This window comes from Melanerpes formicivorus, unplaced genomic scaffold (genome assembly GCF_026170545.1).
Source record: "Melanerpes formicivorus ecotype bairdi unplaced genomic scaffold, bMelFor1.0.p_v2 SCAF_21, whole genome shotgun sequence".
In the NCBI taxonomy this organism is placed as follows: domain Eukaryota; kingdom Metazoa; phylum Chordata; class Aves; order Piciformes; family Picidae; genus Melanerpes; species Melanerpes formicivorus.
The window spans coordinates 2,373,831-2,401,024 of NW_027142373.1; the positions used below are offsets into that span (position 1 = coordinate 2,373,831).

At 50.9% G+C, this 27,194-nt stretch overlaps 1 protein-coding gene across 3 annotated transcripts; it reads left to right on the plus strand.

Moving 5' to 3' along the window:
• Positions 1-3,985: 3,985 nt before the first annotated feature.
• TOM1L1 (target of myb1 like 1 membrane trafficking protein) lies at positions 3,986-26,618 on the plus strand. Of its 3 annotated transcripts, none has more exons than XM_068151007.1 (15): positions 3,986-4,196; positions 4,379-4,463; positions 6,955-7,033; positions 12,048-12,197; positions 12,754-12,873; positions 14,274-14,381; positions 15,018-15,134; positions 18,089-18,222; positions 19,759-19,819; positions 21,155-21,272; positions 22,061-22,157; positions 22,607-22,667; positions 23,483-23,570; positions 23,966-24,038; positions 25,458-26,618. In XM_068151007.1, the coding sequence occupies exons 2-15, from the start codon at positions 4,426-4,428 to the stop codon at positions 25,519-25,521; spliced, it is 1,308 nt and encodes a 435-aa protein (XP_068007108.1). In that variant the 5' UTR covers positions 3,986-4,196; positions 4,379-4,425; the 3' UTR covers positions 25,522-26,618. The 3 variants fall into 3 exon arrangements, with proteins under 3 accessions (XP_068007108.1, XP_068007109.1, XP_068007107.1); XM_068151006.1 differs by having other exon boundaries at positions 4,049-4,200; XM_068151008.1 differs by lacking the exon at positions 4,379-4,463 and having other exon boundaries at positions 3,986-4,200.
• The last annotated feature ends 576 nt before the right edge of the window (positions 26,619-27,194 follow it).

Consider the following 27,194-nt stretch of genomic DNA (forward strand, 5'->3'; position numbering starts at 1 on the left):
AAATGCAGCACAGAGCTGAGAGTGAGCAAATCTGACTGCCCTGCTGTGTCAGTCTTGACAAATCCCTCTCCCTCTCCCACCATCTGAAAGCTTTGCATTGCATGGAGAGATTTACGTTGAACTCCAGGCGGCAGGGAAGCTTTGCAGTGCTAAAGAGCGGCATGTGAGCAGCCCTGCGTATGCCAGACCCCCACCCTGGCTGCCAGGGCGCTGCCCTGTCCCTAAGCCTCCCTTCACTTGGAGTGGCCACAAGAGGCGAGCCACGGCCGTTCCTTGGCCAAGGTTGCCCTCTGCAGTCCGCAGACTCTCCCTCCCTGCTCCCACTTTGTTCCCTTTCCCACCCAAACACGCTGCTGACACACCAGGGCTTACCTTTTCCTCTAAAATAAAGTAATGATTACTTAAATAGATATCTGGGGGCAGCTCTGCATTATTAGTGAGACCGAGTTCCAAACAGTCATTTAATTTGCCCAAATAGCTCCTGATGAGATTTGCTGCTGCCTGCAGGCAGTGAGCTAATGGAGAGGCTGCAGAAGGGATTGGATTTAGCCCTCAGCTGTTTGCTCAAGTGAAGCTACCAGCACACGCCAGAACCAGCATCTGGTCTAATGAGCTACAGAGAGAATCCTGCTGGTTGCATCTTTGTTGTACTGGATAACAAGGAAGAACTAACAGTGAAATAGGCTCCTGATGAAGCCAGAGAAGAGATGCAGCTCTTGGCAGATGGAGGAGGGAATACTCTGCAGCTCCTCACCTAATCTCTGCTGAAGAATGATCTGTCAGGAAACTCCCTCATTTTTAAACCAAACCTAAACTCATCACTGTGGTTCCTGATCTTCATATAACAACAGCAGGGACAAGTCAGCATCATGAATCAGTTCCTGACTGTGACAGCTCTTTGACTCCTTCACTCAATGTGTGATTCCTTAGAAACAGGACTGAAGGCTACAGAAGGTAAAGGTGTGATTAAAAAATAAAATAATCCTAAATTAATGATTCATAGATTCACAGAATGGGTTGGGTTGGAAGGGACCTCAAAGATCACCCAGTGCCAATCTCCTGCCATGAGCAGGGACACCTCCCACCAGCCCAGGTTGCTCAAGGCCTCATCCAGCCTGGCCTTGAACACCTCCAGGGAAGGGATATCCACAGCCTCCCTGGGCAACCTGTGCCAGTGTCTCTCCACCCTCACTGCCAAGAATTTCTTTCTCATCTCCAATCTCAATCTCCCCTTCTCAAGAACTTTAAACCCAATAAAATTAGGCTGAATAAAAAAGTAATCAAGCCATAGCTCCAGCAATTAGGGATGTGTTTGTACATTGGTAACAGGCACAGCAGCATCCACCACACCTCTGGTACAAATAAACCCCCCACTGGCAAGGCTGTTGAGCTGGGTGTAGCTCATGCCAGCTCAGGAGACAGCCTTAAGCCATGCCACAAAACACTTCTGCTTTGCAAAGAGAAATTATTTAGCCCCTTCCTCCTTTCTTTTTATAACATACTTTGTGTGCTTGCAAAGGACAGAAAATGTCACAGGAATAATTAACTCTAATATCTGCAATAACAGCAGAATTGCAAGGAGTGCAGCAGGACTCTCCTGGGCTCTTTGACCACTGACTCATAAATAGCAGGGACTCTGCTGCAGAGAGGACTCAGGCAGGCTTGTTTCAAGCAGAACTTGAAGCCCATTAGCCCGAGACCAGCAGCTGATTTTCATTATTAACTTTAATCAGTAAATTCCAATGACAAGAAGGCTTCAGCAGACATTTCTCCCTCCCCCCCTCCCAGAGTGGCTCAATAAACCATGCTCTCTGAAACCAGACCTGACTCACCTTGCAGGTTTAACAAGGGCTAAGGCAAAGTGGTCCTTGGTTCAGTTTGAGTGGTTAAGAGCAAATGAAATAAGCAGCAAAGTTTAGAGGATAGAAGTCCAAAATCTGCAACCAGTACTAAATAAACAAACTCCTGTTCTGACAGATGATGGCTGGCTGATAACCAAAGGACACAAGTGGAAAACGGGGATGTGTGCATCAGAAACAGTCTCAGCTGCAGCCTCACCAAGCTGTGTGATGACTTCCACCCATTTACTACAGAAAGAGTAAGATGAAGCCTCAGCTCCTGCACTTCTTGCACATGAGCAAAGTAGTGATAGGACAGGGGCCAACCATTTGAAGCATTTGGTTTGGAGCAGGGTGGATTTAGGTGGGCATCAGGAAAAGTTCTGCACCACAAGGGTGGTGAGAGACTGGAATAGACTGCCCAGGGATGTGGTTGAGGATCCATCCCTGGAGACACTCGAGGTCAGACTGGATGTGTCCCTGGGCAGCTTGCTCTAGCTGGAGGTGTCCCTGCTGAGTGCAGGGGGGTTGGACAAGATGAGCTTTGAGGCTCCCTTCCAACCCCATGCAATCTGTGACGCTTGCAGGTACCAATAAACCTCCTCTCCATCCAGCAGATGGGGCCAAATGCCAGAGGAAGGGAAAGGAACAGCTCCTGGGAGAAACTTCATCAGCAGTGCAAGCAGAGCTTTGCTAATTCCTGACAGTCTAAGGGTGGGCAAAGCATTGACTGGGAGCTGAGGTATTCTAACTCCATAGACTCACTGAGCTGCACCCAAATGCTGGGTAATGAAATTCTGAAATAATTACAAGTCTCAGTCAAGAGAAATGACAGCTGGGAGGTTAATTTTCATCCATGCCACATTCCCAAGGATTGCTCAGGTCTGGGAGACAGTCAGGCTTGTGATGAAGTGACAGGAGGCAAGTCACTGATGGTAATGATAGGAAGAAAGCCCCATCCAAGGGGAGAGGAGCACGTTAGTGGTTCCCTCACCACGCAGAGGAGGACTCTAGGATGAAGGTAACTCTCATGCACTGTTTGCTGGTTGGGATTGGGGGATTTTTGCTGCTCTGAGATCTGTGCATCAGTCCCTGTTGAATCTGGGCCAGAAAAGGGCACATGGGTTTGAGAAAACATAGGTAGGTGTTGCAGGAGCAGGGGATGCTAAAGTGTGGTATGGCATAGGAGAAGTCATCCTCCTCCTTGCCTTGGCAGTCGTCTTTGAAAAGGAATTAATTATGTGTTCTCAATTTAACCAGCAAACACCATCAGGTGTCAGTTTAAGAGGGTGTGTTCAGCTTTGCTGCACCCAAAAAGCTTGATTCTGTAGGCTTGCACCTAAAGATCTTAATAATTGTAAAGCTGCTCCTTTAAAGTCAGTCCTGCTGTAAAAAAAACTCTTCAAAACACCTGGAAAGCCAAAATTGCCATCAGTCTTCTCTGCCACTGAACAGATCTGCAGGGTTTGTGCTGCAGGGCATGTACTTCCCCCCGCCCCCCCCCCTCCCCCCCCCCTTTCTGCTGAATTTCAGGGTAGGTTTCCAAGTCGCAGATGGCAGCAGGCAGGCTGGAGCCCAGCAGTTGGCTTTACCCAGTTTTGGCTGCTAAGCTTGGTTGAGGAGAAGGGCTTGTAGTGATGGGACAAGGGGCAAGGGCTTAGAGCTGGAAGAGGGTAGACTGAGACTGGAGATTAAGGAGAAATTCTTTCCAGTGAGGGCGGAAAGATGCTGGAACAGGTCGCCCAGGGAGGCTGTGGATGACCCTGGAAATGTTCAAGGCCAGGCTGGATGAGGCCTTGAGCAACCTGGGCTGGTGGGAGGTGTCCCTGCCCATGGCAGGGGGTTGGAACTGGATGAGCTTTAAGGTCCCTTCCCTCCCAACCCCTTCTATGATTCAAGGCTGAAAGACCTCTGCCTGCCGTGAGCTGGGGTGGCCCCGTCTCTTGTTAAACACCGGCCTGGGAGCAGGAAAGGCAGGAAGCGGTTAGGGGCTCCGGTGTGGAGTCAGCAGGGTGCTGGGGATCAGGGCGGGGGGTGCGGAGCTGCCGGAGCAGCCCGACCCCGGCCCCACCTCAGCCTCTCGCTCTGCGGGCACGGAACCGCTGCGGCCCGGCCGGTGCCGCGGGGAGCCCCAGCCCGCGGGGGCGGTGCCGCCCGGCCCGGCTCCGGCAGCGCCGAGCCCCACGGCACCTGGAGGCGGCGCCGCCCCGGCCCAGGAAGGGAGCGACCGGCGGGGCGGGAGAGGAGCGGCCGGAGCCGGCGGGGCGGCCCCGCAGAGGCCGCAGGGCTCTGCCGGCAGCGGCCATGGCTTTCGGGAAGGCTCCGAAGGATCCTTTCGCCACCGCCGTGGGCAGCCTGGTGGGTGAGTAACGAGGGGGCGCCGCGTCCCGTCTGCCCCGCCCGGCCCCAGGGGAGCCGCGGGGGCGCCGGTTCCTGCCCCGCTGCCGGACGGTGCCGGCGCTCCTCCCGGCCCGGTGCGGCTCGGCAGAGTTCGGGCGCTCCCAGCCCCGCTGTAGCGGTCGCTCCCCTTCGCCTTTCAGAGCGGGCGACGTTCGGAGCGCTGCAGACGGAGGAGTGGGGACAGTTCATGCACATCTGCGACGTGATCAACGCCACCGAGGAGGGGTGAGCGGGGCCGGGCGCTGCGAGCCGGGCGCGGGGCAGAAGTGTCCCGGTGTCAGGGGAAGGTGCCCCTTTTCCTCCCGTGGGAAATGGGCACGGCCGGGATTCCGCCTGGGCGGCAGCACCGGCGTTGCTGGAGGGCAGGGCACGATCGAGCAGGGGGTGTAGGATGCGTGCGTGAGGTTGCCATAAGCAGGCAGCAGCAGCGAGCAGGTCTCTTCGGTTCCTGGGCAGGACGTTTGTCCTGTCTCGGAGCTTCTTCTGTGGCCATCAGGACTTTAGGGATTAGTCTTATCGTAGAATTGTTCGGGTTGGAAAAGTCCTCTAAGATCATTGAGTGCAAGCAGCAACCCAACCCCACCATGGCCATCAAACTATGTCCCCAGGTGTCATGGCCACATGTTTCTGGAATACCTTCAGGGATGTGGACTCTACCACCTCCCTGGGCAGCCTGTGCCAGTCCCTGACCACTCTTGCAGCAAAGAAAGTTTTCCTGATTTCCAACCTAACCCTCCCCTGGCACAATTTCAGGCATTTCCTCTCCTTCTGTCACCTGATCCTAGAGAGAAGAGACCAACCCGTGCCTCACTACAACCTTGTAGCTCTTCATGTAGTCTCATAGGTCTTCCCAGGCTAGAGAAAGGTGATAACTTGGGGTTCCCACTGGGCTGTCTGTCAGGCTAAATGAGTAGCTTTGTGCTCTGCAAAACCCAGCCTGGAAATAGACCCTGAGCATTTGTTTGTCCCCAGCATTGTTTAAAACTCTTTTAACTGAGTCAGAGCTCCCCACTCTGCAGTTGCTCAGCCAGCCTACAGCAGCAGGAGGTTCTGCTCCATTGTGGGGGGATCCTATCAAGGTCTGTACTCAGGGTCCCCAGGACAGAGCTGGCCCCTTGCACTGAAGGACCACATCCAGCTTTGTTCAGCCACTTGTTCCTTTGAGCTTCCCACCTGCAAAAGGAGGAGAAGGAAATTTGTTCTCATGAGATCTGCTTCAGTGTGACTTGGTGAGGCCTCGCTGCTAGCAGTGAATGTTCTACCACCACCCAGAGAGCTTTCTGCACAAGTATCTTTCTTTTTCCAGATCAGCTTTTCCTTCCTTTCATTTTTTCCAGATCCCATGCTCTCACCTGTGGCTCTTGGAGCTCAGAAGGTCACTCACAGCTCCCTGCTGTGAGCAGGAGCACACTTTGACCCTTGGTGTTAGTTTTTACGTAGTGCTTCTACGCAACAGAGCTTTTTCAGTAAACTATTTCCTCTTGTGCACAGCTTGTGCTTGCAGAGGAACTCCTCCTGACTTCCTCCTAGGCAACTGCTGCTGCTCACAGCCTGTAACAGGATACTAGGAGCAGCAGCACTGCTGTACCTCATTAGGCAAATGGCTATTTTAATGTAATATCCAGCTCCTGACCATAGCATTTCCAGATGCTCCAGTGGGAGAAGCAAGAAGCAGGAGGGGAATGGCAGCAGTACAGCTTTCTGCAAGGGAAAGGTTTCTTCTCTGTTCTCATGCTCCCAGTCCATCACTTAATGCTCCACTGGTATGGACTGGGTGGGACAGAATTAAGACAAACAGAGAAATCTCTTTTTTTTCCAGATAAAATACAACAAGCTTTCAAACAGTGGTGGTAAAACCTCATTTCAGTTCCTTAGCTTTGAAATATTTTCAATGAGGATTCCCTCCCTCCCCTCCTTTTAAAAGATTGGGTTTGTGCCTTTTGCTCCAGCTTGGATTTTAAGGAGACTTTGGAACCACTTGTTTGTGTTGATCCATGAGCACTGAGCTGGCCTTAGCAATTGTAGATATCAATTACAGATATTAATTGGGCAAAGCTGTTTCCCACATGTGATACATGTGATGCCATCTTCCACCCTCCTCCTCCTACAGAGATACTTAAAAGATAAGGGATGTATATATAGACACCAAAATGACTGGGCTAGAAGTGCCACTATCTCTGGGGTGGAATGGGCTGTCCATCCCTACATGGCAATTACTCAGATGAGTTGAAAGCATCCTGCAATTAGAAGATTGGCAGGCAGCCAAGGCACCCCTACTCCTGACAGCACTCCCAGGAGAAGATTTTTGTTGTTGTTGTTGGGTTTTAATTATTTTTAATTGCATCATGGATGAAAAATAGGCAGCAGTCAGCTCTCAATGCAAGTGGCAATTGGCGTGCTCCCTTTCACAGCAATAAAAGCTGGATCAGTGAATTGATTGTGAAGTGATACCCTTTTGGAGGAGGCTGTGCAGAGGAGAGCAGCTTGCTCTTCCTGCACAGGGTCTGCCGTGCCCACCCTGGTTCCCTGCTCTGTTGGCCCTGGCTCAGTGCTGAAGTGGCTCTGCTGAAATCAGTGGGGCAGTTGCTCTGGTTTTCTGTGGGTGTAATTGGAGGGATGGATTTCCTCCCCTATCTCAAGCTCTTGGGTGAAGTTCTGAACCAGAAAACCATCCTGACCTCACTGCCAACTTTTTCTCCTTGGTTTCTTGTCGCAGGCCCAAAGATGCAGTGAAGGCATTGAAGAAAAAGCTCTCCAAAAACTGTAACCATAAGGAGATCAGGCTCACCCTGTCTGTAAGTACAGCTCTGCTGATATTAATTAGGCCCTGGGAAGGCAAACACCTGGAATGATAAGCTGGCATGCAAATTAGCACTGACACAACTCCCTGGGTGTTTTCTGCATCTTGTTTGTCTGCACAGTGCTGCCACAGTGCAGGGCAGATGATCTGCTGGTGTTCCAGGGTCCTGGCTGATGCACATTCCTGCACTTGCTGTTGGGATTTTGGGCTGTTTTTAGGCTTGTGCTCCTTGAAAGTTGTTCTTACTGACTCCAGTGACTGGCCCACTGTGAGGGTCCCGCCTGTGTGGGAAAGATGTGAGGGTTGGGATAGGACCCATACAAGCTGCATTTGACCATTCTGTTACAGAATGGTAGGGTTTGGAAGGGACCTCTGGAGATCACCCAGTCCAACCCCCCTGCCAAGGTAGGGTCACCTCGGGCAGGTCACTCCAGGTGGGTTTGGAATGTCTCCAGAGATGGAGACTCCTTCACCTCTCTGGGCAGCCTGCTCTAGGGCTCTGCCACCCTTCAGTTAAAGAAGTTCTTCTTCATGTTGAGATAAAACTTCTGATGTTCCAGTTTGTGCCATTACCCCTTGTCTTGTCCCTGGGCACCACTGAACAAAGCCTGGTCCCATCCTCCTGACACCCAATCTCGAAGTATTGATCAGCGTTGATGAAATCCCCCTCAGGCTGCTCCTCTCCAGACTAAACATCCCCAATGCTCTCAGTCTTTACTCCTCACAGAGATGTTCCAGTCCCCTCAGCATCTCTGTTGCCCTTTGCTGTATCCTCTCCATCAAGCTGTCTCCTGAGTGTTTTCTTCATCATTTCCTTTCCTGGGGTGCTAGAGGCTTGGCTGCATTGCACTGACTGCTGTTACTCATGGGCTTGGTATTTGTTGTGCAAAATCATTCTCTCTATCAATATGTGCTGAGGAGTGATTAAGGAAGGTAGGTGCTTGATAGTGTCAAATTGTAGGTCACTTAGCAGTTGCCCAAGTGTCTCCTGACAAGCTGGAGGTGCAGATAAATGTGTTCAGCATACCTTCAGCTCGTCCCATTTCCACACTTCTCTCCCGGCTTCCTCCTGCCCTGTCTCGTGAGTCACCTTTCTGTGTGCTCTCTGTGTTTGCATAACAGAATCGCTGGGTTTCCACAGGAATTCAGGCCCTCTAGCAGCCCTGCTGGCTCTCTCCTGCAGCCCTGCTGCACCTGAGTCCTTGTCTGAGTGCCTGGCACAGCCAGGGATAGTTCTGATAAGGCTGTGCTCCCTTCAGCAACCTTTGTCTGGGTAGTCACTCTGCAGCCAGACCCAAGGTGACATTGCAGCTTAGTTCAAGCAGGAGAGGGCTCTTGCCTCAGCTGTGCCCAAGGAAGAGCCCTTGAAGCTGGCTGGATTTGCTCACTGAGGCAGTGTGCAGCAGGTTTCTTTAATTGAAGGGTGCCAGAGCCCTGGAGCAGGCTGCCCAGAGAGGTGGTGGAGTCTCCGTCTCTGGAGATACTCCAAACCCTCCTGGATGTGTTCATGTGTGACCTTCCCTAGGTGACCCTGCCTTGGCAGGGGCGTTGGTCTCAGTGATCTCCTGAGGTCCTTTCCTATCCCTGCCATTCTCTGATTCTGATTTGAAACAGCCTTTGATCCATTTTTGTTTATTCAGCCTTGAAACTCAGGAATTTAATGGAATGAAAGCGCTTAGGGAGCTTGCTCCCAGCGAGTGCACGCAGAGCAGCGTGTGGAAATGGCAGGGCTGCACATGTTAGCCCTGCTTCTGTCTCTGTCTCAACAGTGTCTTTCTCCTGCCACCTCCCAGAAGTTTGTTGACTTCCTTGTTGGAGGCAGGTGAGTGCCAGCTGGGTGCTGTGCCAGCTGTGCTTGGCTTGGTGCACTCAGAGCCGCTGCAGCTCCCTGCTGCTGCCGCAGGCTCACGGAGCCAGTTCTGTGTCAGGCCAAGGGCTTGCAGCAGGGCTCCTTGGGAAAGCCAAGAGATCAGGCTGGCAGTGCTGGTTGTGCCACCAGGAGGAAGATGGTTAGGACTTCCAGGCTGGAATCCAGCCAAGTGGGGCTGTGTTGTTTGACTTTGGAGACGTGAACTCTGAGACGTCTGCGCAGTTGGCTCTCTGGATCTGCCCTGCCTTTGGCTCTCCTCTCTCTGGATCTGCCAAGCATTTACTGCAGTGGCCCGGGTCAGATGCTTCAAAGACCTTAGGAAGCAAACAGCACATGGAGAAGCAGTTTATGGAGTGTGTGTCCCCTGTACCACACACAGGCTCTTACATACAAAGCAGTAGGCAGAATTTAAGACCAAAGAACCAGAAAGTGGTTTGGATTGGAAGGGACCTTAAAGATCATCCAGTTCCAACCCCCTTGCCATGGGCATGGACACCTCCTACTAGACCAGGTTCATCAGGACCCCATCCAACCTGGCTTTGAACACTTCCAGGCCTGGAGCCTCCACAGCTTCTCTGGGTAACCTGTTCCAGTGTCTCACCACCCTCATGGGAAGAATTTCTTCTTGGTGTCTAATCTCAGACCAGCTTCTTCCAGTTTGAAGCCATCATGTGGTGGTTTGAGGCTTAACTGGGACTTAAGAGGTCAGATGGGGGCAAGGCTGACAATCCCTTCCCTGCTCCCCTCTCCTCCTTCCCAATAGAGAGGAAAAAAGAAAGGGAAGGAGCAGATCCACCAACAAATAATTTGGAGTCAGCTTGGAAGGAGAGAAGTAAAGAATTTTCTTTAAACAATATATATATAGGTAACAATAACAGGTAGGGTTCACAAGGGTAAGGAACAAGGATGGATGGGAGAAAAAAATAAGAATACAAAACCAGTCTCTTTGAAGAGGTGTGGAGGTAGCAGGGAGAAGGATCAGGCCTGACCACCTGGCAGTGAAGCAGGGAGCTACCAGCGGTCCTCATCCAAGCAAAGGCAGGGGCCAAGAGCCCTAATGGCTGCAGTATCCTCCTTTTTATAGCCTTGCTGGGCAGGGAGGGGGAGTGGAACAGACTCATTTAGTTTCCCAGGGGGAACCCCCCCTGCAGGGAGGGCAGTGCTCTCACAAGCCCTCCCCCCCCTGCCTGCAGGATGGGTGTTAACCCATCACACATCAGCTCTCAGCAAAGGAGCTCACTCATGAACGATCCAGTTAAAAATAGAGTCCAGTTCTTTTTCTTACACCAGCTTAGTTGCACTCTGAGTGGGCTGCCCTGGTGTTATGGAGTGGAGGACCCAGCCCATGAGTCCAGGACTTTCATTCAGAGGGGAAATGCTCAGCCCCTTAAGCAGGGAATTCATATGAGGGAGCAGCACCCCAAATTTCCCATGCACTGGGCTGCAAATGCTTCTCAGAGACCATCTTTGAAGTCCTGCAGAGGCAAATGGCTTGGCCCATTAGCATGTGTTTCATCTACACTTCCAAATGAAAAGTGATGATTCCAGCCAAGAGTTTTGGTAATTATCTCTCCCTTAGTGGGGTTTCTTTTTTGCACAGCACTCTGCCAGTGGCTCTTTGTTCTGCCCTGGGTTTGCTTCAGCAATAGATTTTTCTTCTGGTCTGAAACCTGTTCTGCCATAAAGTTCTTGATCCTGCTGAAAAATCCCCAGGTCCTGAGGGTAGAAAAGAAGTTTCAGAAATAATTTCAGCCTAGTCAAATAGAGTCTGCTCTGAATAGGAAATGTAACCTACTTCAGCAAGATGCCCGTAGCATCCCTTCAAATATGTGCATTCCTCTGACAGAGTATCCTGTTGCAGGAGTCAAGGCAAGCTGCGACTTGAAACCCACCAAATCTTGCAAGCTCTTGTCAATTTCTCCTCTTGCTTTTCACCTTCCTGTCTGCCCTCTTAAGCTGGGAGGGAAAGTAAAGAAATAGATGAAGAGCAAAAAGCACAAGAGTGAGTGATTGCCTTCACATGGGGAATCATCGACTCAACAGAATGCTCTGGGTTGGAAGGGACCTCCAAAGCTCATCCAGTCCAACCCCCCTGCAGTCAGCAGGGACATCCTCAGCTAGATCACGTTGCACTGTCCAACCTGTCCTTGGATATCTCTAGGGATGGGGCCTCAACCACCTCCCTGGGCAACCTGTTCCACTGTTCCACCACCCATAGTGCTGTGGTTGATTTCCACATCTGAGCCTGGCAAGATGAGTTCCATTCCTGACTCTGCTCATACTCTGACTGACAACATTTTCCTCTCAAGGCTTGCACTGGTCTGCTTTCAGCTGCCTGGGGGGTTGGACTTGATGATCTTTGAGGTCTTTTCCAACCTTATTGATTTTATGATTCTAATAACAGGTTTTGGCCTCTGTCCTGTCAAAGGGGGACTGCATGGAGGTGGCTGATTGCATACAAGGGAGAAGTCTTAACCTCATTATCACTTCCTGCTGTGTGTGACAGGGCAGAGGTGGTGCTTGCAGGGAGCCTGCTCAGAGCACTCCAAGCAGACCTTTGGAAGCAGACTTCTTTCATGAGAAGGAATTTGACAATTGGCATCACTCACTTCTCCTGTTTCAATCGATGTGACCTTTAAAACACTTGGAGCAGTTGTCCTCAGAGCTGTTACCTTCCCTGATTCTCCATTAGTCTCTCCCAGGGCAGATGAGAAGGGATGCAGTCAGTAATCTGATTCTCTTGTGGAGCTCCTCAGGTTCTGGCAGACCGGGGAGCCTAGGTGCCAGGCAGTGAATTCATTCATTGCTGAGTCTCTGCAGGTTGGGTTTTAAGCTATGGACAGATTTCATGCTGCTAAGGTACTCTGTGTCCAGTGACTGCTGTGCCATGGAGACAAGTGATCATACTTCTGGCTGAAACAGCCCAGCTCTGGCTGAGAGCTGGTTTTGTGTTGTCTGTGCTGTTGTTTCCCTGTGCCAAGCTGCTCAGACACTGCAGTGAGGTAGCTGGCAATGTTCTCCTCACATCCACTTGGGCCCCATAACCCCTTGGAATGAATTAAACCAAAGCAGTCAGCCTGGGGGTCGTTGGTTTTTTCCTTCCTGCTATCAGTGTAACGAAAGCATTTTGTGTGTGCAGCTGGTTGAGATGTGCATGGAGAACTGTGGCCCAAGATTCCAGTCTTTGGCTGTGAAGAAAGATTTCTGCAAAGACAAGCTGGTGAAGCTCCTGAATCCAAGATACAATCTGCCCATTGACCTGCAGGAGAAGATCTTGACCTTCATCATGGTAAGTTTAGAGGAAACTGTAAGTGTCTGTGTGTCTGCTGCATGGCAAGCATGTAACCAGAGAATGGTTTGGGTTGGAAAAACCCTCTGAGGTCATCCACTCCAAAGATCAGCCCAACCCCACCATGGCCATTGAACTATGTCCCTGAGTGCCATGGCCACAGATTCCTTGCACCCCTCCAGAGTCAGTGGCCTCACCACCTCCCTGGGTAACCTAAGCTACTGCTGCAGCCCCTTCTGCACAGCTGCACTCATGGGAGCCTCTCCCTGAAGCAGGCTTTGTTCTTGGCTGGAGACAAAGGGAGGGAATTGGGACAGTGTCAACCTCCACCTTTTGTATTCCCTCCCCAGTCTGTATCTGCTCCCTGGTGGCTCCACTTAGCCAGCAGGGTGAGAGGTAACCTTGGAGATTTTGTGGTCCATGCTGCTTCAGACAGAGTGAACTGGAGTGGATGGAGGGAATGAGCTGCCTTGAGGCCCATGTGTTTCAGAAGCACTTGTCTCAGTCACCAACTGTCCATGTGTGACTGTTGCTGTCCCTCCTGTCTCCAAACTAGACGTGGGCCCATGGTTTCCAAGGAATGGTGGATGTCAGCGAAGTCAAAGAGGTTTATCTGGAGCTGCTGAAGAAAGGAGTGGAGTTCCCATCCTCTGACCCCAGCAGGGGGGCAACTAAGGTGGGGATACATGAGGACAGGATGTGTGAATTGTCTGAGCTCTGTGTGTTTAGGTTGAGTGTTTTGATGTGAGTGCTCCAGGGCAGAGTGTGAGCAAGCAGGTGAGCAGGAATCAGTTCCAATTATAACACCTGAGATAACAACAAAGAATCCTGGCCTGTCTCAGAGTTGAATTAACTCACAGGTCAGCCGGGTATGGTCTCAAAAAGGAAACCTCTCTCTTGAGACTCCAAGTATGTAAAGAGTTTGGGCATGCTGCTTGCCTCAGGATGACTGAGAGCTGAGTGCTCCAAACCTGTCAGCCTCTGCAGGCCCCAGTTCCCAGGGGTGAGGTTCTCCTGAAGGCTCACACTGTCCAGAATAGGAGCAGTATCCAGCTTTCAAATGAAACCAAGAGAGGGAAAAATCTCTAAGAGAAGGTGATTGTCTCTCTGTCTCTGCAGCTGCTTGCAGAGCCTGCACACAGTGGATGCTCTTTCAGCATGTGCCACAGGTGGCAATGTGCAGCACCAGGACGTGAAACACACATCTGGCTTGAGCACGGACAGCAGCTGTGTTTGAAACCCATTCTTTCCAGATTATTTTCTTCTGTTAGACTTCTAGAAGTGTGAAAGCCATCCTTCCCTGGGTGGAACCTTGCAATTATGGAATTAGATGCCTATAATCAGTGCAGACAGGGAATGATTCAGATTTATCCTGTGTTTTGATTTGATGATTGGATAGTGGAGTGCACAAGAGCTTTGTGTGTTTAAAGGTTGATTGAGCAAGCTGTGAAGAATGCTCTCAACAGGCAATCTTTTTCCTTAAGCAAGTACAGCAGAGATTATTCTCTCTACCACAAGTATCTGCCAACTCAAATCAGTGGCAAACCTCCGCAGCAGCAGTCCTGAAGACAATTTGTACCTCAGTCTCTAGGAAGTGAAGGACTTGAAGTGTGTAGGCTAGGTTTGGGATTGTCTTTTGTGGCAGACAGTTCAAATGCAGTGTAAGTGAAGCTGTCTGCAGATGAAGTGCTTCAGCTTCTCAGTCCAGAAGGCTTTGGTCATTCCTCTTTGGCAGAGACCCTCCAACCTTTCCACTGCTTTCACATTCTGAGCTATTCCTCACTGTGAAATTGCAGTGGCACTTTGGAAAGGCCTCTGGGCTGTCAGCTGGCTGAAGAGCTCAGCCTTGTTCTTAGCTATTTCCACTTTATTAACCTGCAAACCCATTTAAAAGATGCCTGAATTTCAAGCCTTGTTTCATTACAGAGCAGCCATTGGATTTATTCCTGTGAATAAACCTCACTCATCACCTTCCCCGGAAGCACTGATGCTCAGCTCTCCAGTCTGGCAGAGATGTTTTGCTGCCTGCCTCAGTTCTTCTGTTCAACCCAAGCTCTGCTCTTTTTCTTTCCACAGACTCCAGCTCGGCCTTCTACAAAGCCATCAGCACCTTCTGCCAGTCCTGCCAAACGTTCTTTCCTGCCTCTCCCTGCAGGCCCAACCTTACTGTTGACTCCTGAGCAGGTGCAGTGCCACAGGGTTAGGGGAGGGTGGGTCCTGCTGGAATGTGCTCTTAATGTGGGATTTCAGCACCAACCCCTGGAAGGGACCATCAGGTCAAGTGGCAGAGCTCTGCATTCATGGCTTTTAGATTCCTTCTCCTGGAGATGTGTTCTGTGGTGGTGTGCCACAGCAAAGCAGGCGGGAGTGAGCTCCGTGAATGCCAGGCTGTACCCTGAGCAGAGAGTGAAGTCACTTCCTCAAGCATGAGGCTGTCTGAGGGTGTCTTACCTGGTTGTGAAAGTGGATAAAAGGTACTTCAGAGATAAGTGAGAAAGCCAAAGGTGTGAGGAGATGATCCTAAAACAGGAGGGAAAGGACAGTTCACATCCATTGGGCCTGTGGGGGACTAAAGAGCGTGACAGGAAGAGAGGAGTGAACTGTGAGGAGGATGGGTGGAGCCGTCAGCCTTGCATCTTGGTTTGGCTGCTCGTGTGCAAGCTGAGCTAATTCCTTCATTTTCATGGCATATCACCAGAGCCAAAGAATGCTCTTTAGGCCCTGGGTGTACCTCCTAAGGAAGGAAATCTCTGTGAGAGGTGGGAATGACTCTGCTCACTGCATTCACCTACCCAGAACTGTGTCCTGTTGACCTCACAGATTGGGAAGCTGAACAGTGAGCTGGACATGGCCAGAATGAACGTGAGAGTCATGTCCTCCATCCTGAGAGACAATGCTCCTGGCTCTGAGAACCCAGATGACATGAATCTGCTACAGGTATGTGAGAACTGCTTGGCAGGCTGCGTGGCTCTGCTCACAGCTGATCTGAACACAGGTTGCAGCCTCTCCTTTGAACATTTGGCTTCAAACTGCCAAAGGGAGCCCAACAACAGGCTCCCATTGCTGGCTTTGCTCAGCTTTTGCTTGCTTCCTTCACCTTGCCCTGACATCTCCAGAGTCAGGAAGGGATGAAACAGCTTACCATGCAAATGGGAGCTCTAGGGAATTCCAAGGGCACAGGAATTTGCTAATGGAGCGTTGTCTGTGGAGCACGTTGTGTCAGACAGCCCCGAGAACATTCCAGCTGAGCACAGCTGCCTTGTGGGAGCACAGCTGATCACACAGCCCCTCCCTCACATCCCTCCTGCACTTCCCACTGCTCTCTTGATTGCTGCCAGTACCTCCAAGGCAGACTGAAGGCCAGTGAAGAACGTGAAGCGTTGCTTCTTTGTGAGTGACCTCAGAGAGTGGGAGCTCGCAGTGCTGGAGATGAACACGTGCCCTTAAAGCACAGCCTGCAGGGACTGGATTGCACTGGGCCAGCTGAGTGTGACAGAGAGCATGCAGCTGGCTTCCTTTCTCTGATGTCCCTTCTTCCACTTGCCCCTGCTGCATTTTCTGGTCTAGAAACGAGAAATGCAGGGTTTGGGGTTTCAGTGGATGTCTCTCACAGCTTGTTTCAGCAGTAGACATCTAAGAGCTCATCAGTGACTGTCCTGTGCACAGCACTTCTGTGGTGCTGCTGCCATCAGGGAGGTGGCCAAGGTGTAATCTGGCCTTGATTTCATAAGCCAGTGAAAGACAGCCCAGGCAGGAGAATGCTTGGCCACCTCTGTCCAGCCCACGACAAGGGAAGTGTTGCTGGCTGCAAACCAGAAGTGTGTCCCTCGCTCCCTATCTCCTGCTGCACCTGGGTGCCCACAGTACTCCAGTGGACTGCCCCTGACACTCCCAGTAATAAAACTGTTGGCAGGAGTTTCAGGACAGGGTGTGGAGCTCCCATTTGTGGGAGAGTGGCTGAAAACTCCTTCCTTCCACACTCCCTTTAGTGCTGCTCTTTCTGTTCTTCTCCCCTGTAGGGGTGCAAAGCATGGAGCTGCCTGTTCCTTTAACAGAGCTTAATGCTTCCTTTTGTTTGTGCCTCTTCCTCCTGGAACCCTTGGAAGAGGCTTTTGTTGGCAGAAAACAAAGTCCTTTAAAAAGAGCTGCTTGCCCAGGCTTTGAGACATCAGTTTCAGTCCTGATTATCTGGAGTCTCTCCATAAGAGCAGTAACAGGGTGAATTTTACCAGTGCAAGATGGTTTCAGTTGTGTAGCTTCATTAGTGGCCAAGCTCCTCCCTTTCTCCACCCTGCTTTGGCCAAGGCTTGAGCCAGCAGATCTCACTTGAAATACTCTGCTGACCGGCAACAGTACTTAGGGAACAGCTCAAACTTAGCATCAGCCAAGAAAAGGAACCAGCTTTGTACTGGAGAGTGAACAGGCATCCTTGTTCTCACAGAACCACAGATTGTTGGGCTGGAAAAGCCCTCTGAGATCATCCAGTCTGACCAGGAACCCAACACTACCATGGCCCCAAGTGGCCACACGTTTCTTGAACACCTCCAGGGATGGGAACTCCACCACCTCCCTGGGCAGCAGCAGGAATTTGGGTCCAGATAATCAGTTGATAAAAATGAGCCCAAATTCTCTGCAATCACTGCAGGTTGTCACAGCAGCTGCTGCAGCAGGGAATCCTCCAGCTTCAGAGAGCATGTAGCTGGTTGTGTGCAGGAGCAAATTCTGCCTGAGCCCTGCTCCAGCTGAGGGTCTGCATCTCCTTCTTCTGTGCTGGCTCTGGATCCTCACAGGGCAGCTGAGGTGGCTGGGTGAAGGAGTCAGAGGAAATGCACAGTTTTAAATGCACATCAGGTAGTGAAGTGTGGGGCTGGAGGGAATTTAAATTCAATGACTGACATGAAACTAAGCAGATTTGTGCCTGTTCTGTCCTGGAGTGGGATGATACAGCCCTGAAAGGTGCAGCACTCTCTAACCCTTATACATACCTTGCAAAGGGGTGCAGAATTCCTTCTTCCTTGTTTGTTTACCTGAAATGGAAGCTTTGTGAGGACAAAGCAAATCACCCTGGAAACAATACCAGACCAGTTTCTGAATAGCAATGTGCAAACAGAGTCATCCCCTCCTTTCTTTCCCTTCCCTTAAGCTGAGCCAGCCAGCCTTTGCAAATGCACTCTGGGGGGGGAGAAAAAAATGTTGGCTGAGTTGAAGTTCCTGTTGCTAAAGAATTTGTTTCTTTAAACATGCAAAATCTGCAGTGGAGAGGAATATAAATCAACTCCCTTCCATTCCAGCTGGTAAGGATGCAAAGTTCTGCTCAGTGAACTCTCCCAGCTCTCCTGTCAGCATATCCTGCAGGGCTTGTGTCACTCAGGGCACACTTTGAGGGCATCTAAACTTCCCCCACAGGGAGGAGTGGTTGGAGTTGGAGATGTCACAGAGCACTTGTGTCCTGGAGTCTGCTGTTGTCCTTTCTGCAGGCAGACCCTGAGCAGCACCACATCCGTCTGAGATCTCCTGCTGGGTTTAATCAGCCTCAAACAGGATCAAATCAAATCAAGCTCTGCATCACCCCAGAGGGGGCTTCTTTACTTTGCAAGCTGTAATTTAGACTCTGGAGGCAGAGATGGTTTTTAGCAGTGGAGGTGGCTGAGGGAGGACTGGGCAGGAGTGCAGGCTGTGAGGACAGGAGCTGTGAGCCTGCCTCTCCTGAGATCAAAGCCATGAAAATGATGCCATTTGCAATGTTTGCTATGTGTGTGCTTTGTGGAAGTGGAGGAATGGTCCCTGTGAGCCTGCAGTGCTCCAGTGTCTTACCTCTCTCCAGAATGACAAACTGAGACACCACAGCTAAGGTTGGGTTTGCTTTTTTCCCCTTCCCTTGCCTTGGTCAGAAGCTGTATAAAACCTGTCGGATGATGCAGGAGAGGATCATGGAGCTGCTGGTGTCTGTGGAAAATGAAGATGTGATAGTGGAGTTAATTCAGGTCAATGAAGATCTGAACAATGTTCTCCTGGGACATGAAAGGTGAGTACAAGGCCTCTCTGTTCACACTTGGTACCCCATAGCTTCATGGAATGGCTTAGCTTGGAAGGGACCTTTAGAGACTATCTGCTCCAACCTCCCTGCTGTGGGAGGTCAACTAGGCTCAGCTGCTCAAAGCCTCATCCAGCCTAGCCTTGAGCACCTCCAGGGAGGAGGCAGCCAAAGCCTCCCTGGGCAGCCTGTTCCAGAGTTTCACCACCCTCCTCCTGAAGAACTTCTTCCTCAGATCCAGTCTAACCCTGCTCTCTCCTCAGCTTCAAACCATTCCCCCTTGTCCTGTCTCTAGACACCCTCAGGAAAAGTCCTCTGCAGCCTTCCTTTAGGGACCCTTCAGCTACTGGAAGGCAGCTCTAAGGTCTCCCTGGAGTCTTCTCTTCTCCAGGCTGAACACCCCTAGCTCCCTCAGCCTGTCCTCACAGCAGAGCTGCTCCAGCCCTGGGATAACTTTTGTGGCCTCATCTGGACTCTCTCCAGCAGCTCTGTGTCCTCTTTCTGCTGGGGACACCAGAACTGGAGGCAGTATTGGAGGTGGGGTCTGAGCAGAGTGGATAAAATGTGCTTGGTTGATGCTCCCTGCAGTGCTTTGAAAGTGCCTCTGAGCGCTGGGATGTGTAAAGCACAAACTGCTTCTAGCTGGCTGCATCTGCCTCACACGATGTGTGCTGCCTGCAGACGAGCCCTGCTGCATCCTCTGCTCTGCTGGCTCCTGCGGAGCGCCAGCGCGATCCGGAGCGGTCCCTTTGTGCCCTGCGCTGGCCCCAGGCACGCAGCAGGACCTCCCTCTAGTGGCTCCAGCAGCTTTGGGCTCTGCTGTCCCGCAGGGAAATGCTTCGTGTGCCGCAGCTGGAGAGGCTCTGCTCTGCTCTTCCTGCATGCACTCTGCTCCCCGGGCCTCACCACTATGCTGACCCTGAACTCCGGGGGACCTCAGTGCAGCTGTGCAGACAGGCTCACGACCCTGCCACTTTGGGCTCTTCTGAAATGCTTTGACCTTAGGGATGTTGAACCCCTTTGGACCCCCTGTAGCACTTTTGGGACTCTTAGCAGCTAATGATTGTTGGGGGGGTCGTTTGTGTTTTTGTTTGTTTCCTTATTTTCAGAGAATTATTGGAACTGCCTGAAGTAAGGAGAGGGCTGCACCAGAACAGGCTGGTGGGGGGCAGGGGGGAACCTCTGGGGACAGGGAGTCAGCTGGGAGAGTGTTCTGGTGAGAAGGAGCTAGGTCTGGCACAGTGCTTGTTCATAGTGACCTGTCAGGCATGAACAGAGGCAGATTTAATCAGCTGTGCCTTGGGTTTGGTTTGGAAGAGGGAGATGTGCTGTGTCCAGAAGGGAGCCCAAGAGCAGCACGCTGGTGGCACTGGTGACCAGAGGACACTGCCCTGGAGAGCAGCACCCATGGGGATTGTTTGGCAGCTCTGGAGTCACTCGGTGGCACCTTTTGGTGCTAGCTAGCTGCCTGTTGCCAGCAGTGAGCTCCCAGCAGTGTGACAGTGACCCTCTGCCTGACCTCCCCAGGTTCTCTCGGAACAGAGTTCGCTTCCTGGAGAACCAAAGGATCCAGCAGGAGCGCTCCCAGGTGAGTGGGGAGGGCTGCAGAGGGCAGCTCCAGGGCTGCCAGCCCCACTGCTGCTGTGCTCAGAAGTCAATCCTCCAGCTGAGAGGCACAGGACGCAGCCAACTGGTGCTGCTCTGAGCAATTTTTCTACCTCCTCACCTTGCCAAATTTCCTGTAACTGAAGTAGCAAATGGAGTCGAACCTGGTGGAAGCTTGACCAGGAACAAGGAGAGAGGAGGAGAGATCAACCTATTCAAATGCTGCTTTAGTACCTCTGCAGCTGTTTGCCACCCACAAAATGAGGAACCACAACTCTCTTCCCCTTTGTTCTCTGCTAAGCACTCAATACCAGCACGCTATCAGAGCTCCCTTCCTGATGCCTTTGTCTGAGTCAAAGCTTTCCCTGAACGCTGAATGATGGCTTGTGGCAAACCTTTAACGACTCCCTTTTATTCATTGATCATTATGGTTGTTAATTATATTGCCCAGAGTGGCTCTGCACATGTTCCAGCTTCTGCTAAGCCATAACTGTGTAGTCATCGAGGACTCAGGATGGAAATGGCTGCCTTGGGAATGCTGAAATACAGCTGACAAGGAATAGGGAAAAAAAGTGGAGGATGAGCTGCTTTGCCTTGCAGAGCCACATTCTGCTCCTGGAGGTGGATGGTTCTGCTTGATGGACGCACTGCTGGGTTAGTTGTGGCCCAAACAGTGCAGTCTGTGTTGGTTTTATATTAGGCAGCAGTCTCCAGATTCAAAATCCATCATCATTTCTTTGTTTTTCATCTGCCTACCCAGCCCATCTGACTCAAGCATGTGGTTTTGTTCCAGCCTTGGGCTGGCTGCATTCTCCATTCTGGCACATCCACAGGAGGAACAAAGGGATCCCTTTACTGTGGCTTGGAAACTTGGTTCTGATTTTCAACTTTTCCTAGCCAAAATAAGACTGAAAAAACCCACCACCACCACCACCAACAAAACAGTCTCAGATCTTAGCAACACAGATGAGTATCATGAGGTTAATTAATTGCACAGGACCTATGTCAAACCTGTATCTGAACAAGCCCAGGGCTGCTCTGCAAAACTGAATCTACTTCACTGTTGCTTTCCTTAGCGTTCTGAAATAGCAGCTTGCTGAAGCTGATCTTTCCTGGGAGGCATTTTGTGTTTCATTGGTTGTCTTTCACACAGGAAAAAGCCTCCTCTCATCCCTGCCACTTTGAAATATTGTTATTTTTAGAGTTTATCCTCTGTGAAAAGAGCAATTTGTTTAGAGCTGCACAAGTTCCTGCTGAAACACAGACAAAGCAACACCAAAGAACCCCCCAAACATCTTCATTCCTTTTCACATTTAAGCTGTACAGGAAGCAGCCATCTGCTCCCTCAAGTGATCTGCTTGACCTCTCCATGGAGCCTCCATCACCTGCATCAGCACTGGTGCCAACAGACTCTGCAGTGGCTCCTTCAGGCCTCAGTAAGTGATGGACACACATTTCCTTTGCAGTTTCCTATAGCAAGCCAACAAGAGCTTGGTGGAGCCACCAAGTCCCTTCTAAGAAAGAAAATCAGGATGCTCTTTATTCACAGATGGCAGTTAGCTTGGAAGGGACCCTCAGAGATCATCTTGTCTAGCCCTCTGCAGTCAGCAGGGACACATCCAACTAGAGCAGGCTGCCCAGGGCCACATCAAGTCTGATCTTGCATGTCTCCAGGGATGGGGCCTCAACCACATCCCTGGGCAGCCTGTTCCAGTATTTCACTACTCTCATTGTGCAGAGCTTCCTCCTGATGTCCAACCTAAACCTGCCCTGCTCCAGTTTCAAACCACTGCCCTTTTCCAACCCAAGCCATTCTAGATTGAGCAGTGAGTAATGCTCCTGACTTTGGTGTCCTGAGCTGCTGCTTGCCCTTCCTTGACCCACTGTAGGGCAGTCTGTGTGCTGAGGTCTGGTTGTCTCCCCAGCAACAGAGGGCTGCCAGTCCACGTTAACCTTTTAGAACCACTGAGAGGAGGCTTGAGAGGTTTCTGCCACGTCCAGCACTGCTGCTGCTGCCCTGACATTTGCAGGAGATAAATCTTTTGCATCTAAAACCTTCTCAGAGTTATTAAACCGTTGCCTTCCCTGTGCTAAATAGCAGTTTGTTTCAGCTTCTTGATGTGCCTTCCAAACAAAACTTTCCCCTTCCAGTGTCCCTGGTACAAGTAACTACCATTTGCTTGATGGTGTTTAAGTGGCCATCAATTATCTCTTTGCATTTCAGATGGCACATCTGCACAGCCTGAAGATCAAGCCAGGCACCATCCATCAATGTACCCCCAGCTAGATTCAGCAACTGCTGCCAAAGCTCAGCCATTCATGTGAGTGCTCTCTGATCAAAGAGTGGTAACAGATCTCCAGAGGGGTTAGGACTCTGAGATTCACTTAATGAGTTCCTAGAAGGCTCTGACAACACAGATTTCACTTTTCTTACACATCAACCCACAAGTGAAGGGTGAGCTGTGTGCTAGACAGGGCCTAACTGCTTCCAAACAGTGCAGCCCAGCTTAGCCTTGGGCACAAATTTAGCTCAGAATGTAGCCTGGGTTTCTAAATCACTTTCTGCTTGAGTGGTGCCAGTGCTGCTGTGAAAGGGAGAAACAGAGGAGCTGCAGAGCTCAGGAAAAAGAGGTTAAGAGAGGAGAAGTGTTCTGGTTGTTCCCTGGCCCTCCTGCCCTCACTTAAGACACAAAGTAGAGACAGAGCAGCAAAAACTCATGTGGAGTTTGGGCAGCTTCTCATTTCCCTACCATGCTTTGCTCTCTCCTAGGTTTGCAGCTGAGGCACAGAACAGCAGTGTCAGCACCCCAGCTGGGCACACCTACAGCAATGTGAGTAACCCTCCTGGCCACAACAATCCTCCTTTGCTGGCAGCTGTCAAAATAAGAACTGTTTGGATTTACCCTGGCTCCTGTCCAAATAAGATACAAAGATCTCTTCTGTGGCCCTTGTCCATACATCAGGGGACATTCCCTGTTTGCTGGGCCAGCTTGACTCTTTGGCACCACGGGTACTGGTGTGCCAGCAGATTTTCCTGGGGGCCAGCACAGCCTCAGGGGAGTGTGCAGAAAGTATTTGCTGTGTGATTTCTGTTTGATCTGGTGCTGTGTGAAGGAGGCTGAGATCATCTCCTGCTGCCATTTCCTTGCTCTGCTGTGTTTCCAATCTCAAATAACACAACAAAACAGACAGACCCACCAAAAATCCAAGCCCTTAGCACTTGAGTCCAGTGTAGGAGCAGTGGCTTCTGCTGCAGAAGGAGTGCAAAGAATAGGAAGGGGCTTTGAGGTGATGTTTGGAATGTGAGTGCTGTTCTGTGGCAGGCAGCATGAGATAGGAAAGCTATGCAGCAGCCCCCCCCCCACATTCCCCTTTTCAAGCCACCAGTCAGAGCAGCCCTGGTGGCTGCTGCTGTCTTGGAGTCTGTGCAGTGTGGACAGAATTACCCAGGTGTGCTGTAGGCAACACTGAAAGATTTTCTGAACTTGGTGTGGAGAATGGAAACAAATTAGACTGAGAACTGTGGCCCTTAGAAGCTACTTGCTGTAGTCTGAAGAGTCTGAAGGTCAGTCAGCAGCTCTGTAAGAGGAAGCAGGGCAGTGGGGACAGAGCAATCTGCTTACACTGCTTTTGTTGGTGTCTCTAGCTGGCCACTCTCTTAAGCCCAGTGCCTCTGAATCCAGTCAGCCTCCAGAGTGGACAAAGTGCATCAAGCAATGGAGCATCACCAGCAGGTAATGAATGTTGCACAGCACCTGAGCCACAGAGGTGGAGTTTTCCTGCTAGACCTTCAGGGCTTGTGGCAGTTTTAGGCTGATGCCCAGGAAATCTTCCACACATCTTGAGTAGAAAGTGATTGGATGTAGATAAATTACCAGGATGTAAATAAATTTAGGCATCAACCTAAAACTGCCACAGGGCTTTACACCATGGCTGCTGAAGCCCAGCAGCAACAAACAGTGACTAAACCTCATACTGCTGGTGGGTTCTCCTGGACCTGACTGTCCATTTTAGCATTTAAAGCAACAAGAAGCATGGGGGAGAATCTGGGAGGTTTAAGTAACATGCAGCAGCCTTGCTCCTCATTGATGCTTACATCTGGATTTACCTGCCTGGCTTTATTCTTCAGCTGTGTCCAAGAACAAGTCACAAGCACCTCATTACTACGAGATCATGGAATTTGATCCCTTGGCTCCCACTGAGTAAGTAACTCTGAAACTAGATCACAGACAATTTCCTTAGGTGCAAAACACTATCTGGTTCCAACTGGATGATCTCTAAGCTCCCTCCCAACCAAGGTAAGAAGGTTTCTGAGATGTTAGGAGCAAGTTCTGCTCCATGAGGGTGCTGAAACACTGCAACAGGTTGCCCAAGGAGGTGGTTGTGGCTCCATCCCTGGAGATATTTAAGGTGAGGCTGGACAAGGCTCTGAGCAACCTGCTCTAGTGGAGGAAGTTCCTGCTGTATGCAGAGGGGTTGGACTGGGTGATGTCTGGAGGTCCTTTCCAACCCAAACCATTCTGTGAGCCAATGTATTGTTCTTTCTGAGTGAGAAAACAGCCTCCATGCTCTTCAGGCTGAGTTAGCTGAGCAGTGGGGCTGCTCCTGTGAATGGGTGGCTGCAGTCTGTACATTTACTTCCAATATTTCTGGCATAACCAATTAAAGAATAAACTCCTGTGGAGTGTTCACTAAATGGGCTCTGTAACCATGGTGGAGTGCTGCTGTGCTAGAAATGACCTACTAACATCCTCTCCAGGGCTAGAAGGTGAATAGAACATAGTAAGGCTCCAGGGGGAGGAGGCTGGCTGACACTTCAGCACTGCCAGTTCCACAGCAAGGGAACAAAAACCAATTCCTGTTCACAGCAATCATTAGCTTGAAAACTATTTTTCTGCTGCAATCAAGAAAATCCATTTCAAGTATCAGCTACGAAGGAGAATGGATGCTGGGGCTCTGCAGAGGACCAAGCAGTCAGATAGGACACTAAGAGGAGCCTAAGCAGCTGGCAGAAGTCTCCTTTCTGCCAGGAAATTGCAACAAAATTGGACCAGCTACACAAAAGTCATTTTGAAGGAACCATCAAATTGTGAGCTAGAAAAACCTCAGCCAGGCTGGATCTGTTTGTTTTCAAACTGGGGCAGTGCCTGCAGCCACATCCTGTGCCTGACAGTTGCTTCCCAGCCCCAGATAAGCCTGGGCACCCTGCATTTGGTGCTTCCTCGCCAGGCAAACATTAAGGACTGGGTGGTTCATAGCATCCCAGCATGGTGGGGTTGGAAGGGACCTCTGGAGATCGATCACCCAGTCCAACTCCTCTGCTCCAGCAGGGCACCCACAGCAGCTTGCCCAGGATCACAATGGCCAGGGGGTGCTGGAAGCTCTCCAGAGGAGATTCCACAACCACTCTGGGCAGCCTGCTCCAGGGTTCTGTCACCCTCACAGCAGAGAATTTTCTCCTCCTGTTCAGATGGAACCTCCTGGGTCCCAATTTGTGCCACTTCCCCTGTCCCAGGGCACCACTGAGGAGAGTCTGGCCCCAGCTTGGGCAGGATTCCCTGGGTGCATTTTGTCCATGGAACAGCTGTGATGGAGCAGTTGCCCATTCCCTTCTCTTTCAGAACCATTTATGAGGACATTGATGCTGTGCTGAAGACAGACGTTAAGGGGGGCACAGAATGCTGAGGGTGGAGATGAGGCCCCTCTGATGCTGGTGCCAGGCAGCACTTCTGTGCCCTAGGAGTGGACACCAGAGCAGCGCTTATCTGGACACAACGCTCCAAGCATTGGAATCCTGAGCTGGGTGGAGGTTGAAGCTCCTTGGATCTACACCTTGATAGTTTGTCCTAACTGTTCAGCTCTGCACTCTTGAATGACTCTTTCCAAGGTATTCTGAGGGCCTTTAAAACCTGGTTTCCGGATTCAGCTGCCTGTGGAGCAGTGCTTGGCCCCAAGTACACCAAAAGGTCTCTTGCAGTTGGCAGAACAAAATTTTCCTTTCCAATTGACTCTTCCTTTGTGTCCCTGAGCCCTTTGTGCAGCAAAGCAGTCAGAATGTTGTGTTTACAGAAACTGCAGAATCCAGTTTCTAGTTTGGCCTCCTTGCTGTCTGTGTTCACCCTCCTCCAGAAATGGAGGAGGGGTTTGATGTTTAGGGCTCCTCCAAAACTGAGCTTCTTGCTGTCTGCAGCCAGGCACCGTTACCTTCTGCACTCATGCTTGGATTACAGGTTTGGTTTTCCTCCCAAAGGCCCACAGCAGAGCTGGATTTTAGGTCTTGGTGAGAACCTGAGCTGGGACACAAGGTGCTGTCACCCATGGTTAGCAGAGCAGAAGCAGCTGCTTGGTCCTGTGGTGCTGCTGTTGCTTTTATTTACTCAGTAAATACTGGATGGGGATCAATCATTTCTCTCCATCTTCCTGCCCTGCAGAGGTTGTTATTCTGGTGAAGGAAATCATCATCTACAATGCAGATGAGCAATAGCTGCCTAAGTATTTTAGCTGAGGGGTTTAACCCTGTGAATAAGAGTTTTATCTTCTAATAATTAAAATGCCTTATCTGTCTTCATGCTGGATGTCAGCCCTGCAGTTCAACAGGAACAGTTCTCTGAATTGAGAGCTGAGAGAAACCTTGAGAGCTTGTCCTGTTCACAGCTGAGCAGCTGATGCTGTGTGTGAGGGAACTCTCTACGTCCTGTGAGCTGTTCAAAGGAGAAGTTCTCAGCTGGGGTTGCAATTCTTGTTGCATAAACTTCCCAATAAAAGCAGCACTTCACTCCCTCCCTGAGTTTTTACCTTTGTCCCACGAAACACCCACTGTAGAGTGCTGGAAGCTCTTCAGTGGGGATCCCTGCAGCTGGCACTGATGACAGTCACTGAACTGCTGGACAGGCTTGGTCAGGATGGAGCCCTGCACATGGCTGAGTTCCTCTGGTTTTTGAGGAGACTCCCAGGCTGTTCATCAGCCTGCAGCTCAGAGCAGTTGGGTTTGTGCTGCTTTGCCCTTCCAAGCATTTCACCCCAAAGCCAAGCTGGTGTCTGTGCAGAGCCCTGGGCAGAGGGCCAGAGCAGTCCCTAGCCGTGTGGGTGCTCTCCATTTGAGGGTGGCATTTCTGAGTGGAAAGCAGAGCACAGACCTGCTGTGCTCACACTGAACTGGCTGCTCCTCGCTCCCATGGGAGCAGTCCTGCAGCACTCTGCTCCCAGCAGCTGCTGCTTCAGTGGTGACTGCAGAGCTGCATCCCCCCCTGAGTCACCATCTCCAGTGCCACAGGTGGGCTGCACAGCAGAACACTCTTCACTTTGTTTGGAGGTTGCACCTCCTGAGTATTGATAAAGTCACCTACCTGGGTCTCACT

Excerpts from the sequence above, each read along its gene's own strand:
- TOM1L1 (XM_068151006.1), top strand. The coding sequence starts at position 4,143 with ATGGCTTTCGGGAAGGCTCCGAAGGATCCTTTCGCCACCGCCGTGGGC. Across the intron at positions 7,034-12,047 it reads AGATCAGGCTCACCCTGTCT|CTGGTTGAGATGTGCATGGA; the intron begins GTAAGTACAGCT and ends TTGTGTGTGCAG. Across the intron at positions 22,158-22,606 it reads GCCAAAGCTCAGCCATTCAT|GTTTGCAGCTGAGGCACAGA; the intron begins GTGAGTGCTCTC and ends GCTCTCTCCTAG.